Source organism: Trichechus manatus, unplaced genomic scaffold, assembly GCF_000243295.1.
Source record: "Trichechus manatus latirostris isolate Lorelei unplaced genomic scaffold, TriManLat1.0 scaffold00065, whole genome shotgun sequence".
Classification (NCBI taxonomy): domain Eukaryota; kingdom Metazoa; phylum Chordata; class Mammalia; order Sirenia; family Trichechidae; genus Trichechus; species Trichechus manatus.
Window position 1 is genome coordinate 946,111 of NW_004444001.1, and position 15,866 is coordinate 961,976.

At 46.9% G+C, this 15,866-nt stretch overlaps 1 protein-coding gene across 2 annotated transcripts in view; it reads left to right on the forward strand.

Moving 5' to 3' along the window:
- The window catches only part of PNPLA1 (patatin like phospholipase domain containing 1), a 61,822-nt gene that overhangs the window by 37,626 nt on the left and 8,330 nt on the right, over nt 1–15,866 (forward strand). For both annotated transcript variants that reach the window (XM_012556465.1, XM_004379404.1), the window contains exons 3-5: nt 2,143–2,208; nt 4,786–4,995; nt 6,130–6,190. In XM_012556465.1, coding sequence (XP_012411919.1) covers nt 2,143–2,208; nt 4,786–4,995; nt 6,130–6,190 — 337 coding nt within the window. The remainder of the gene's footprint in view (nt 1–2,142; nt 2,209–4,785; nt 4,996–6,129; nt 6,191–15,866) is intronic.

Genomic DNA, 15,866 nt, shown 5'->3' on the forward strand with positions numbered 1-15,866 from the left:
GACCCTCCTTTCACCTCTGTGCTGTCCTCCGTGCCAATCCTGGAGCGTCTCAGAGGCCCGGGCATAGCCTACAGACCCACATGTCATAACCCACATGTCTCCTGTAGGGCCTCCCAGCCTGGGTTGCAGTGTGAACCTACCTACGTGGAATTACTCACTATTTTGGGGAACAGTCAGGGAAGAGGAACCTTCAGTTTCCCTCTTGTGCCCCCGGCCTTCCAGTGGCCATTGATAAGAAAAAAAACCCGTTGCGGTCATTGAGTCAATTCTGACTCATGGTGACCCCATGTTTTCAGGGTAAAACTGTATTCCATAGGGTTTTCAAAGGCTGTAATCTTACAGAAGTAGACTGCCAAGCCTTTCTTCCGTGGCACTGCTGGGCGGCTTCAAATCACCAACCTTTCGTTCAGTAGCTGAGCACAGGCCTTGAATAAAAGGGTTAAATTATCATTGAAAGGATGTCACTCAGAAAAACGGCTCCAAGCCTAGCAGTGCAGTGTTCCAAACTCTTTAAGTGTATTAACTCATTAATGTGAGTTTCAGTTATGAGTTATTGTTACTGTAGAGTGCCCTAGATATGCCCATTTTCTTTCAGGACAAAGGAGTTAAGCCACACGGCACTCCATCCCATTTCCACTCCCCTCCTCCTAAATAGAGGGCCTTTGCCATCCATCTTCACATCCTCACACAGACCTGGCCATGCTCCTGGGCAGGGTGGGTTGTGTGTGTGTGTGTGTGTGTGTGTGTGTGTGAGAATAGGCAGTGGACATGGCCACCTCCTCCACTCACCTCACATAACCCTGGTTTACTTAGCCCTCAGCTTTGCTTGGGGGTTGGTTTTCCTAGTGAGAATACTTGAGCTAGGCCTTGTGTGGTGAGCGGGTGGGGTGCAGCGGGAAGGACGATTAAGCAGCAGACTCAGACTGGCCACTACCCTTCAGGGGAAGCTGGCAGAGGTAAGCAGGCAGGTCCACCTCCCAATTCCAGAGGGACCAGAGAAGGGTGCCAGCGAGGGCCTAAAGCTTAAGAGCGGGAGACTGGAAGCAAATGATGAGTCCATCTTCATCATTTGTTTTATTTTATTGTAAACCGAATAAATCTGGGCCCCCTGGTTCCTGCTTTGTCTTAGGTCAGGTTCCTTGGGGACAGGGTCTGGACAGAAATCTGTGAGCAGAAGGGTTGCAGGGGGTGCAGGGGGTAGGACTAGGAAGAGGGAGAACCTGACCTGCAATGCAGCTCAACAGAGGCCCAGCAGATTCTGCAGGGAGCTCTGGAGCTGAGGTGGCTCTTTAGAAAACCAAAAATCCCAAAGCGATCGCCACCGAGTCAATTCCAACTCATAGTGACCTCATAGGACAGAGTAGAACTGCCCCCATAGGGTTTCCAAGGCTGTAAATCTTTATGTAAGCAGATTACCACATCTTTCTCCTGCAGAGCTAGTGGGTTTGAACCGCAGACTTTTCGGTTAGCAGCCGAGGGCTTAATCACTGTACCACCAAGGCTCCCTTGGCTCTTCAGAGATGTCCTCAAATTGAGACAAGGCCAAGCCATCCCCCAGCTTCTGGGACATGCCACAGCCAGTGGTTGGCCTCAGGCTGCCCTCTGGGGGTAGGTGACTTGGGTGAGGCAGCTCCCTTCAGCTGTGGGATTTCTGCGGGAGGGACGCAGCTGAGAGCTGTGAGCCAGGGGGCTGGAGTGGCATGTTCCAGCAGCTGGGGGATGGCATCAACCTGATGAGGGAGTCTGGGCGACACTCTATGGACCTGTCACAGCACCTGTCAGCCCCCTGTACCATCACCTTTTGCTTTCTGTCTCTCTTTGGGCATTCCCAAGGGTGGGGGTCTCACCTTCCTTTGATTCCAGGGCCTGGCCCAGGACAGACACACAGTAGTGGTTGTTGAATTCCATTGGATTCATAGAATTTAGGTGCCAGAAGAGACCTTGGCTGTCATTAAGGCCACCTTCTCCCTTTAAAGTTGGGACATCAGGCCCCAACTGACCAAGTAGTTTATTGAGAACACAAAGGCAGGAATTAAACTGGGGGCTCTGCTTCCCAGGGTGGTGCTTCCCCTTGGGTTTAAGGAAGGCCAGGCACAGCCCCCAGGTCCTCTGGCATCTCAGCCCCTCATTGTCTCCGCACAGGCCCTGTATTGCAGCTGCTTCGTCCCCGTGTACTGCGGCCTCATCCCCCCGACCTACCGTGGTGAGGTGAGTACTCCAGCGTGGTGAGGGGGAGAGCAGGGATCTGGGAGACCCTCATGGCCCACATCTGGGAGAGCTATGGGATGGTTTCAGAATGCAGTGGGAGGACCAAGAGTTGGAAAGTTTCTTGTGTTTTTCCACTTAGAATTCCCATTGTGCACAGATCTCCGGGGATTTTTGGTGGTTCAGTGGTAGAATTTTCAACTTCCATATGGGAGATCCAGGTTCGTTTCCCAGGTCAATGCACCTCATGTACAGTCACCACCCCTCTGTCAGTGGAGGCTTGTGTGTTGCTATGATGCTGAACAGGTTTCAGTGGAGCATCTAGACTAAGACAGACTAGGAGGAAAGGCCTGGTGATCTACTTCTGAAAATAAGCCAGTGAAAACCCCATGGATCACAACGGTTTGGGGATGGTGCAGGACTGGGCAGCATTTTGTTCTGTTGTGCATGGGGTCACCATGATTTGGGGGCTGACTCCATGGCAGCTAACAGCAACAAGATGAACTCCCCAGGCTGGGTTGGGCTTCTCTCTGGACCCACCAACCCACAGACTCTGGTCTCAGGCAGTCCTTCCCTTCTTTGATTTCTGAGTTTCTTCCTAATGTGTGTGGAATTTGCTTTCGGCTCAAGGAATGTCCTTGTAGGAGCCCAGATTGACAGTGGTGATTTAAGATGCCAGGGCAGGTCCCTGAGAATGGTCAGGGCAGGAAGACTTGGTGCAGGCGGCCGGTGGCAGTCGCCCCTCAGGAGTCATGGCCCTAGGCTCTGCCCCCCAGCCACCCTTCTGACATAATCCCAGTTCCCTAGCCCTCACCTCTGCATTCCCAAGTCCACATCTCCCCAGCTCTTTCTGGAAAAAATGAGCCACAACTTCCCACCCTTCTCAGCTGCTTCTAAACAGTGTCTGGGGCAGTAGAATCTCTGTATCTTCAAAAGGCTTGATAGAATTCGGTGGATTTTTCCCTTGCCAATTGCTTGAGGCCACTCAGATACAGACGTGGAAGTGGGCACAGCCGGGCGGCCTCTCCTGGACCTAGTTCCTCTGTCTCCCCCACCCCCCACCCATCCACACCCTTCACCCCCTAAATAACAATCAGCCCTCACTTTGCTACCAAAAATTATTGTGGATAACTTTGAGTAAGGAGGGTCTCATTTTATATAGAGAGAAAATGAGATCCAGAGATTAGAATTGAACTAGTTCTTCAATAATAATCATTTAAAATTTAAATGTAATAAAAACCACCTAAAATTTATCCCCTAATAAGCCAACTGCTCTCATTTTTCCAGGCCTCCTTTCATTCCCTGTTCCAAGTACACCCCATTTCTCCTAACAGAGGCTGAGGGTTTCTATTCTCCAAGGTCCCTGCCTCTGTTGGTCCTCACGGCACACAGGGTCATTTTTGTCCAGTTTCCAAAACTCTTCCACTTCCCACTCTTTACGTGATTCCTCGTGTCTGCCCCTTTATGGACCAAACTGGAATTAAACTCTCCACGAAGGATTTACTGAGTCTGGGAGGCCAAGGGCCCACAGGCTTGCCAGGTTTCGACAGAGAGCGTAGAATACAGATCCTGGAACAGCAGAACCGGAACACTGAATGACGGGTCAGAAGCGACCTTTGAGGGCAGCTAGGTCAGTACATCCCAAATTTTAACATGCACGTGAATCACTTGGGGATCTTATTTAAAAAAATGTAGATTCTGTTCCAGTAGGTCTGAGGCGGGGCCTGAGAGTCTGCACCTCTAACCAGCTTCAGGTGATGCCAGTGCTGCTGGTCCACAGACCACACTTTGAGCTGCTGGTCCACAGACCACACTTTGAGCTGCTGGTCCACAGACCACACTTTGAGTAGGGAGAGTCTAATCCAGCACTGCCCCATCTTCATTTTATACAGAGGGAAAATGAGGTCCAGAGATTAGGGTTTAGCTAGTAGATGGAGCCTGTGTCGCGTGTCAGCCCTGTGATTCTCAGGCACCCCAGAGGGTTAGAGCCTCTATATTTGTTGACTTTCATTCATAGGTCAGGAGACAGAAGCCTCAAGTAGGGAGGGACATGAGGGAGGACACACAGTGGCTGGTGGTGAGGCTGTGGTCGAGGGTGCTTTGGACAGTGCCAGGATGCATGACCTCAAACGAGGGAGGCAGGCTGGACCCGTGGCAGTATGAGGAGGTGGGTAGTTCAGAGCCTGCTCAGACACACCCTGTGTATACCTTCTCAAAGGGCCACGGGGAGGTACTCCAATCCCCAGCCCTGCCCTCAGCAGCTGACTGGCTGGTGAGGAGGGTAGCCTTTATCCAGGGTGTGGGTGTCCCCTCCTCCCTCCTGACAGAGGCCTGGGAGCCCCAATCTCAGCACCATTGAAATAACCTAGGGGAGTTAGTGCAGGGACGGAGCACTGGGCTTGGAGTCCAGAAGCCACTGTGGACTCACCAGGTGACCTTGGACACACCACTCACCCACACTGGACGTTGGTGTCAAGGCCTGTCCTGAACGGTCCCATGGACTCGTTTCCTTGATGAACTCGCTGAGTGGTGTGAAGATCCCTGACCCCAGATGAGCATCTCTGCCCACCCCACCCACAGAGGTACATTGATGGGGGCTTCACCAGTATGCAGCCCTGCTCCTTCTGGACCGACTCCATCACCATCTCCACCTTCAGTGGACAGCAGGACATCTGCCCCCGGGACTGCCCCGCCATCTTCGCCGACTTCCGCCTGTTCAACTACTCCTTCCAGTTCTCCCTGGAGAACATCACCAGGATGAACTACGCACTGTTCCCCCCGGACCTGCAGGTGAGAGGCAGGGCGGCTGGCCAGCTGTGTGGGGTTGGGGCAGGCAGGGACTGGGGACAGAATGGGGGAGCCGGTGGACCCAGCTCAAGTTCCCCTCAAGTGATCGCTTAAAGTTCCTCTTGGGCTGCATCCTGACCTTGCTGCTAACTGGCTATGCGACCTTGAGTGAGTCCCCTAAGCTGTCCCAGCCTCAATTTTCTCCCCCATAAAATGCGTTGATGCCAGAACCCCTGATAGGAACATTAACTGAGTGCTTCTGCTCTACCAGGAAATGCACAAAGCAGGGCTCAGCCAACGACAGCCCATGGGCCAAATCCAACTCTTGGCTTGTTTATCAACAGCCCATAAGCTAAGAATGGATTTTCCATTTTTAAAGGATTGTTAAAAAAGAAAAAGAAGAAAAAACACGTGACAGAGACTATATGTTGCCTGCAAAGCCTGAAATATTTACTATCTGTCCCTTTACAGAAAAGGCTTAATGGGCAATGTTGTTGTTGTTATTAGGTGCCATCGAGTCAGTTCCAACTCCTAACAACCCTGTAGGACAGAGTAGAACTACCCCATAGGGTTTCCAAGGATTGGCTGGTAGAATCGAACTGCTGACCTTTTGGTTAGCAGGCACGCTCTTAACCACTGCGCCACCAGGGCTCCAATGGGCAATAGCTCATGTAATCCTCCAGCATCCTCCGTGATAGATACTATTATTATCCCATTTTACAGATGAAGACATTGAAGCTGTGGGAGGTTACAGCTACAAGGCCAATAAGTGGCAGCAGTAGGATTTGAACCCTAATCTCTAAACTCTGCTCTTCATTTGGCCCAAATGTGCCTTCTCTGGTTCTACAATAACCATCCCACCTGCCCTGCCCAGGGGAGGCCGATGATCAGCCGTGAATGGTAACACATTAGCGCAGCATCGCCGCATCGCATGGGAACATTATCAGGAATTGCTCCCCAATTCTTAGCAGATTGTGAGGGATAGGACACTGGATGAGGAAGTTTTGAAAAGCCCATCAAATAAAGCTCACAGGCAATGAAAGGTGCTGCTCTGGGTGAGGGGACCGTGGCTGTCTCTATTGCTTCAGCCTTAGTTATTTTCCTGGTGTCCCCCTCCCCTCCGCCCACCAACCCCAGGTCCTGCACGAGTACTATTACCGAGGGTACGAGGATGCGGTTTTATACTTGAGGCGGCTGAGTAAGTACCATGGGGGGCCCTGGGGGAAGGGGAAGCTTGGAGGGTGGGGAAAAGACAGGAAGTAGAAGAGTTGAGTAAAGGAGCATTCTGCCCCAATTTTTCAGCTGGAGGGGCCCTTCACCAGGAGAACTGGAAGTGGGTGCAGGGACCTGACAGTCTGTTAGGTCCAGGACAGGCCACTGTGTCAGAAATAAGGGTCTCCATGGAAAAGAGAGGGTTTAACTAAGGGGACAGCATCTAGGGCATTTGTGCAAATAGAGTTGATCCTCATTCTTCATAGATTCCGTATTTTCAATTTGCCTGAAAACCAACCCAAACCCATTGCCATCAAGTCAAATCCAACTCGTAGCGACCCTATAGGACAGGGTAGACCTGCCCCTATAGGGTTTCCAAGGCTGTAATCTTTATGGAAGCACATTGCCTCATCTTTCTCTCTGGAGCTTCGAACTGCCAGTCTTTCGGTTAGCAGCCCAGCTCTTAACCATTGCACCACCAGGGCTTCTTCAATTTGCCCACTCACCAAAATTTGTAACTCCAAAATCCATACTCAGGGCGCTTCTGCAGTCATTCACGGACATGTGCAGAGTGGCGAAAAATTTGAGTCACCAGACGGGCACATTCCCAACCAGGTGCCGCTCTGCCTTCTTGTTTCAGCTCATACTGTAAACAAGTGTCATTTCAGTACCACGTTTTTCACATTTTTGTCCTTTTTGTTGGTGATTTCACTGTTTAAAGTGGCCTCCAAGCATAGTACTGAAGTGCTGTCTAGTGTTCCTAAGCACAAGAAAGCTGTGATGTGCCTTATAAAGAAATACACGAGTTAGATAAGGTTTGCTGGGCCCTGAGTTATAGTGCTGTTGGCTGTGAGTTCAACGTTAATGGATCAATGATACAGCTAGTCGCCAGTTTACAATGGGGTTCCTTTCCAGTGATTCTGTCATAAGTCGGTTCTGACATAAGAAAAATACCTTTTTTTTTTTTTTGAGTTTTCAATATTATCTTTAAGGGTGGGGAACGTTACATATAAACTTACAGATATATTTTAATACATATATACATAAAAAGTACACAAATCCTAAAATCATAAAAATTCACTCCAACAATGAAATTAACCACTGATGTTCCTGTTTGTACAAAATGCTGACTAAGATCACTCTGCAGGCCTGGTCAACAATGAAGTAGGTGTCAGTGTCATAATAATGAAGTCGGAGTTGTAATGGCTGTTGGGCACATGCACAGTTCAATTGTCACATGTTGTTATAGTTGAACATGGCCCAACTTTCTATCCGTGACAACTCCCAACACCAACACCGACGCTGACTTCATTGTAGAGCAGGCCACAGCCTGCCTGCTATGCAGCACTGTTTTGAACAGTAAATCATAACACTGAGCATCTGCAAGTGAACATCTGCAAATGATAACATCAGCAAATTACGAGCTGCAACACTGTATGTAGTGCTTATTACTAACAATAAGATGTAAAAAAAAAAAAAGATGGTTGTAAGTATGGTTTGTTGTAACTCAAATACATCGTAAGTCGTTGACTACCTGTATCTATTAAATAAGCTGTCTTTAAATAGAAACACACAGAGAACTAGGTAATGTATTGATTGGTTGATGAAATGTTGTTATCAGAGGCTTGCAGAAACCTACCCCTGTATTTCCTCTAGGAGCAATGGTTCAGGATTTCCTAATTCCATGTTCACATTACTTTATAGAACATAACTACTGTGAATAATGAGAACCAACTGTATACTTATGAATTTTTAAACTGTATTCTTGGGAAATAGAGAGCTCATATCTCTCTGAAGAATTCCTGTTTTATGGTCCATAAAGCCATATTGTTAGGGTAGAACTAGTGTGATTAGTTTAGATTTGGTTAAAACTTTGACATATAAATCAACAAATCAAAGAGAAGATCCTTTGCCCTGAGTTTGGTTTGGAAAGCGTGGTCCTACCCCTAAATTCCCTCTGTGTATTATCAGGGCTGAAGGAATGATTCCAGAAAAATATACTAAATACTTTATGAAGACTGTGGAAAACATCTTTGTTAAAAGGGGTGGGAGGGGGAAGCTTTCTCATATTTAAGGTTAACTCCTTAGAACATATTCCCAGAAAAAGAAATTACTGAATCAAAGGGTATTTACCTAATTATAAGCTTTTTTCCATGGTGCCACATGGCTTTGTAACTGTCATTTGTATAATATTCCACCACAGAGTTTTATGGAAAACCTTACTGGATCATTCCTTTGAGTTTCCAAATTTTCACTATTATAAATAATGTTGTGGTGAATTTTTGTGCATGTAGTTTTAAAAAATACTTTGGAGATGAAATAAAGGGGTTGAATGAACATTCTTTTCTAGGATATGCTCACTTTGTTTTTCTTCAAAGTCACTTCCTGCTTTCTCAAGCTCCCTTTTTCCTTTCTCTTTACTTCCTCTGGGGTCCTTTCTCCCAATAAGATGGGCGGGGGGAGGCAGGAGAGCAGGATGGAGAAGACTTGGGCTCTGGAGGCAAGTAGTCCTGAGCTGGGATCTCCACCTCTCCAAGCTGAGTGACCTAAGGAAAATCTCTTCCACTCTCTGAACCTAGGTTTCCTAATCCGTAAAAATGGTTTGCATACTGGTTCCTGACACCTGTTACCTGTGTGATCTTGGGCAAGTGGTTAATCTCCTGGGGCCTCAGCTTCCTCATCTGTAAATGGGGGCTAATTGTGGAACTTACCTCAGAATGCTGTTGTGAGGGTTAACAAAGTGAATACACATACAGTCCTTAGCACAATGCTCAAATAAATGGTAGCTGTTATTGAGAACATAAGAGTGTTATGATGTCCTAGCTACAGTCCATCCGGACCCCTGCCCCCTTTGACTGTGGAGACAGGCCCCCTCCCCTGACCTCTCTGCAGGACAGACTCCTCCTAACCCTGCTTCTTCTCTGATAATTCCACCCATCCGCCACATTTACATAGGTGACAGCTGTGAAAACTGAGCCCAAGTGTCCAAAGACAAATGACCTGAGGGGTGCTGTGGGGGTTGGAGGTGGGGCTTCACCTACAGAGCCTTGCAAATAAGAGGGGCTGGCTAGGGCCTTGGGTCTTTTCTGCTACCATCTGGGTGCCCCCTCCACTCCTTTTCCTCAGTGGTGGTGAGCATTGAGTAATTGGGATTTGGGAGGTGTGATGATTAAGGTTGTGAGTCAACTTGGCTGGGCCATGATTCTCAGTAGTTTGTTAGTTATGTAATGATATAATTTGGCAGTTATGTTATCCTTCGTTTTGTGATATAATGTAATCACTTGTATGATGTGATCAGCCAATCAGTTGTAAGGGGAGTTTCCTCAGGGGTGTGGCCTGCAGCCAATATATCTGGACATTCTGGTAAAGCTTACTGGCTTTTGCTCACTCTGGATCCTGCATCTGGCTTATCATCGTCTCACCTCTGATTCTTGGGACTTGAGCCAGTGGCCTGCCATATTGCCTAACAATCTTGAGATTCACTGGTCTCCACAGCCTGTGAGCCAGCAGCCTGCCATCTGACCTGCCAAGCTTGGGTTCTTCAGCCCCTGCAGCTACGTGAGTCAGGAGAAGCCTCCAGCTTGATGCCTGACCCATGGACTTGGGACTTGCCAGCCTCTACAACCACGTGAGCCATTTCCTTCACTGGTTTTGCTTCTCTAGAGAACTCAGCCTAAGACATTTGGTACCAAGAGTGGTTCTAGAGAAGCAAAATTGTAAGGATGACATTTCTAAATTGGTTCTCAAGTCTGGTTAATTTTAAAGATGTTGATGACTCTGCTTCCAATAGTTAAAAGGGCACTGCTAATCCATGGCGTGAGGTGGCAATAGAAATACACAAAATATCAGCACCAGTAGACCAAGTATTGGTGAGAGGCAAGGCTCTGGGTAATTGCATGTTTGATACTTTTCTACAATTTAGTGAGAATGAGAAGTCTAAGGAAGCTGGTTGGTTGGTCCTACTTTTGCTAGACCAAGTGGTGAAAGAAAGAGATGAGCTCAGAGCTTCAGAGTCACAGCTCAAGCAATTTATAAATGACCTCAAAGCTGCCACATGTGCCCTGAAAGAAAGCCTTATTTCTTTTAGTAACAGAGCTTATATTGCCAAAAATTAAAGCAAGAGTCTTATTGTAAGAGTGGCTAAATTAAAACACAGGTGGAATTACCAGCCTTGAATGGTATCTGAAGTTAAAGTGAGAGCACTGATTGGGAACAAATGGGATCCTGAAACTTGGGATGGGTACATATGGGCAGATAATCAGGAAGCTGGGGACATTGATCCTCTGAATTCCATTGAATTAGTCCTGCCAACAGAACCAGCCCTCTTACTCCCATCTGAAGAGATTACTCCATCTTTGTCTGCCAAGATACCTTCTCCAGTAAGACCATTAACCCCTCCACCCCTATGTGATGAGATTAACTAGCTGTGTCTGAAGAGCCTTTGTCTGAGTCATCACCTGGGGAGGCATCTGAGTCATTGCCTGGGGCATTGCCTGAGGCAGACGCCTTACAAGACATTGCTGAATGTTCTCAAAACACATCCCACACCACTCATTTTTTTTCCTAGACCTATAACTAGACTTAAGTCCCAGTGAGCCCCAAAAGGTAAAGTACAAAGTATGACCCAGGAGGAGGTATGCTGCACTCCAAAAGAACTGCTTGACTTTTCTAACATGTACAAACAGAAACCTGGGGGATATGTGTGGGAATGGCTATTAAGGGTGTGGAATAATGGTGCAAAGACCATAAAAATGGATCAGTCTGAGTTTATTGATAAGGATCCCCTAAGCACAGATTCTTCATTCAGTGTTTCAGTGTGAGAGGTTAGGAAAGGATCTAATAGTTTATTTGGTTGGGACGTTGAAACATGGATTACACAGTGGCCAACACTAAATCAAGTTGAAGTACCAGACTCCCTTGGTAAACTGTAGAAGAAGGTATCCAAGGTCTTAGGGAAGTTGGCATGCTAGAGTGGATTTATCAGGTTACACCTACAGACCCAATATGGAGTGCCCAAAGGACACACATTTTACACAATGTGAAGAACAAATTTGTGAAGGGAGGACCAGCATCCTTGAAGACTGGTATGATTGCTATTTTAGGTAAGTCAAATTTGACAGTGGGAGTGGCCCTAACTGAATTAAGACACCTAACTACAATGGGGCTGATTGGACTCCTTGATGGTAGGGGCCAAGTGGCAGCACTCAATCAACAAAGACAAGGTGGGCATTGTTACCATAATGGACAGCAGATCAAAACAGTAATAAGAATAGTCCTGACTCGTATGGACTTATGATGTTGGCTACTTAGTCATGGTGTCCCTAGGAGTGAAACAGATGGAAAAGCTACTAAATAGTTACTTGATCTGTACAAGCTGAAAAATTTTAGGCCAAGCGAAGGGCAGTCTAATTTGAATGGCCAGAATAGTCATGGCCCCTCAATCAATTCCCAGACTTGAGCCAGTTTACAGATGCACAACCCCTTGAATGAAGGGGAGGCCAGGTCCCCTTGAGAAAGGACCCCGCTACACTGCCAAAAAGGGATCTACGGCCTTTTATGAGAGTGACAGTTCATTGGGGAAAAGGAAATAATCAGACTTTTGGGGGATTACTAATACTGGCTCTGAACTGACACTAATTCCAGGAGACTGAAAACATCACTGTGGCCCACCAGTCAGAGTGGGGGCATATGGAGGTCAGGTTATTAATGGAGTCTTAGCTCAGGTTCATCTTACAGTGGGTCCAGTGTGTCCTCAAACCCATCCTGTAGTGATTTCCTCAGTTCCAGAATGCATAATTGGAATAGATATGCCGAGCAACTGGCAGAACGCCTACACTGGATTCCTGACAAGTGGAGTAATGGCTATTATGGTAGGATAAACCAAATGGAAGCCATTAGAATTGCCCCTACCTAGGAAAATAGGGGCAATGCAGTATTCCTGAAGGGATTGCAGAGATTACTGCCACCATTTAGGACTTGAAGAATGCAGGGATGGTGATTCCCACCACATGCCCATTCAACTCATCTAATTGGCCTGTGCAAAACATAGGGGGATCCTGAAGAATGACAGTGGATTATTGTAAATTTAACCAGGTGGTGACTCCAATTGTATCTGCTGTTCTTGATGTGATTTCGTTGCTTGAGTAAATTAATACATTTCCTGGCACCTGGTGTGCATCTACTGGTCTGGCCAATGCCTTTTTCTCAATTCTGGTTTTGATGGAATACCAGAAGCAGTTTGCCTTCAGCTGGAAAGGCTAGCAATAAATCTTCACTGTCCTACCTCAGGGGTATATCAACTCTCCAGCCGTATGTCATAATTTAGTCAGCAGAGCTCTTGATCGCCTTACCCTTCCACAAGACATCACATTGGTCCATTACCTTGATAACATTATGCTTATTGGACCTAGTAAGGAAGAAGTATCAATGACTCTAGACTTACTGGTAAGACATTGTGTGCTAGAGGGTGGGAAATTAATCCAACAAAAATTCAGGCACCTTCCACCTCAGTGAAATTTCTAGGGGTCCAGGGGTGTGGGCCACATCAAAATATTCCTTCTAAAGTGAAGGATAAGTTATTGCATCTGGCCGTTCTCACCACTAAAAAGGAGGCACAATGCCTAGTGGGCCTCTTTGGATTCTGGAGGCAAAATATCCCTCAACTGGGTGTGCTACTCTGGCCTATTTATCAACTGACTCAAAAAGCTGCTAGTTTTCAGTGGGGCCCAGAAGAAGAGAAGGCTCTGCCACAGGTTCAGGCTGCCATGCCAAGCCACTCTGCCACTTGGGTCATATTATGCAGCTGATCCAATGGTGCTTGAAGTGTCAGTGTCAGGTAGAAATGCTGTTTGGAGTCTTTGACTGACCCCTATTGGTGAATCACAGCACAGACCCTTAGGATTTTGGAGCAAAGCCCTGCCATCCTCTGCACTACTCTCCTTTTGAGAAACAACTTTTGGCTTATTATTATTGGGCCTTAATGAGACTGAACGCTTAACCATGGGCCACTAAATCACCATGCGGCCTAAGCTGCCCATCATGAACTGGGTGTTGTCTGACTCAGAGAGCCATAAAGTTGGATGTGCACAGCAGCACTCCATCATTAAATGGAAGTGGTATATACAAGATCGGGCCCAAGCAGGACCTGAAGGCACAAGTAAGTTGCATAAGGAATCGGCCCAAATGCCCATGGTCTCCACTTCTGCCACATTACCTGTCCTTTCCCAGTCTGCACTTATGGCCTCAAGGGGAATTCCCTATGACCAGTTCACTGAGGAAGGGAAAACTCATGCCTGGTTTACAGATTGTTCTGCACAATATTCAGGCACCACTCAAAAGTGAACAGCAGCAGCACTACAGCCCCTTTCTGGGACCTCCCTGAAGGACAGTCGTGAAGGGAAATCCTCACAGTGGAAGTGCTTTGAGCAGTGCGCCTGGGTGTTTACTTTGCTTGGAAGGAGTAATGATCAGATGTATGATTATATACTGATTCATGGGCTGTGACCAATGGTTTGGCGGATGGTCAGGGGCTTGGAAGGAACATGATTGGAAAATTGGAGACAAGGATTTATGGGGAAGAGGTATGTGGATAGACCTCTCTGAATGGGCCAAAGAGGTGAAGATGTTTGTGTCTCCTGTGAATGCTCACCAAAGAGTGACTTCAGCATAGGAGGATTTTAACAATCAAATGGATAATGTTCTGTACAAATGAGTTATCCTCTATCCCCAGTCACTCCTGTCATTGCTCAATGGGCTCATGAAAAAAGTATCCATGGTGGCAGGGATGGAGGTTATGCATGGGCTCAGCAACATGGACTTCCACTCACCAAGGCCGACTAGGCTACAGCCACTGCTGAGTGCCCAGTCTACCAGCAGCAGAAACCAACACTAAGTCCCTGATATGGCACCACTCTTAGGGCCAATCAGCCAGCAACCTGCTGGCAGGTTGATTACATTGGACTGCTTCCATCATGGAAAGGGCAGCATTTTGTTCTTACTGGAATAGACACTTCTCTGGATATGGATTTGCCTTCCCTGCAAGCAATACTTCTGCCAAAACTGCCATCTGTGGACTTACAGAATGCCTTATCCACTGTCATGGTATCACACACAGCATCACTCAGATCAAAGAATTCACTTCCTAGCAAATGAAGTGTGGTAATGGGCCCATGTCACGGAATTCACTGGTCTTATCATGTTCCCCGTCATCCTGAAGCAGCTGTCTTGATAGAACGATGGAATAGCCTTCTGAAGACACAATTATGACACCATCTATGTGGCAATACCTTGCAGGATTGGGGCAATGTTCTCCAGGAGGCTGTATATGCTCTAAACCAGTGTCCAATATATGGTGCTGTTTCTCCAATAGCCAGGATTCAAGGGTCCAGGAATCAAGGGATGGAAATGGGAGTGGCACCACTCACTATTACCCCTAGTGACCAACTCACAAAATTTTTGCTTACTGTCCCCATGACCCTATGCTTTGCAGGTCTAGAGGTCTTAGTTTCAAAGGGAGGAATGCGCCCATCAGGAGACACAACACTGATTCCACTGAACTAGAAGTTAAGAGTGCTACCCAGCCACTTTGGGTTCTTCATGCCTCTGGATCACAGGCAAAGAAGGGAGTTACTGTATTGGCTGGTGTGATTGATCCTGATTACCAAAAGGAAATTGGATTGATATTACATAATGGAAGTAAAGAAGGGTATGTCTGGAATACAGGAGATCCCTTAGGACATCTCTTAGTACTACCATGTCCAATTTTTGAAGTCAATAGAAAACTACAGCAACCCAATTCCAACGTGACTACTAAAGGCCCAGACCCTTCAGGAATAAAGGTTTGGGTCACCCCACCAGGCAAAGAACCACAACCAGCTTGCTGAGGGCAAAGGGAATATGGAATGGGTGGTGGAAGAAGGTAGTTCTAAATACCAGTTATGACCACATGACCAGTTGCAGAAACAAGGACTGTAATTGTTAAGTGTATTTCTCCCTTGTATGTATGCATCAAATATTGTTGTTGTCTTCACTTATAAAATGTAAGATGTAAACAGGCTAGTGTGGTTTTGTTTTATGCATGTTAGTTCTATCATGTTATGTGTAAGCATGGCTTTGTAATTATCTTTATTTGGAGACTGTGTATGGTTTAGGGAGATGTGTACAGGTGCCAGGTTGACAAGAGGTGGACTATGAAGGTTAAGGTTGTGATGGTTAAGGACTTGGCTGCGCCATGATTCTCAGTGGTTTGGCAGTTATGTAATAATGTAGTCTGGCAGTTATGTACTGATGTAATTTGGCAGTTATGTAATGATATAGTTATCCTCCATTTTGTGAGAGTCATGTAATCACCTCCATGATGTGATCTGATGTGATCAGCCAATCTGTTGTAAGGGAAGATTCCTTGGGGTGTGGTCTACATCCAATATATATGGACATTTTGGCAAAGCTTGCTGCCTTTTGCTCACTCTGGAACCTGCATCCAGCTCGTCATCATCTGACCTCTGGTTCTTGACACTTCAACCAGCAGCCTGCCGTATTGCCTGACAATCCTAGGTTCCTCATATCCTGCAGCTACATGAGTCAAGAGAAGCCTCCAGCCTGGTGCCTGACCCACAGACTTGGGACTTGCCAGCCTCTACAAGCATATATATATATATATATAT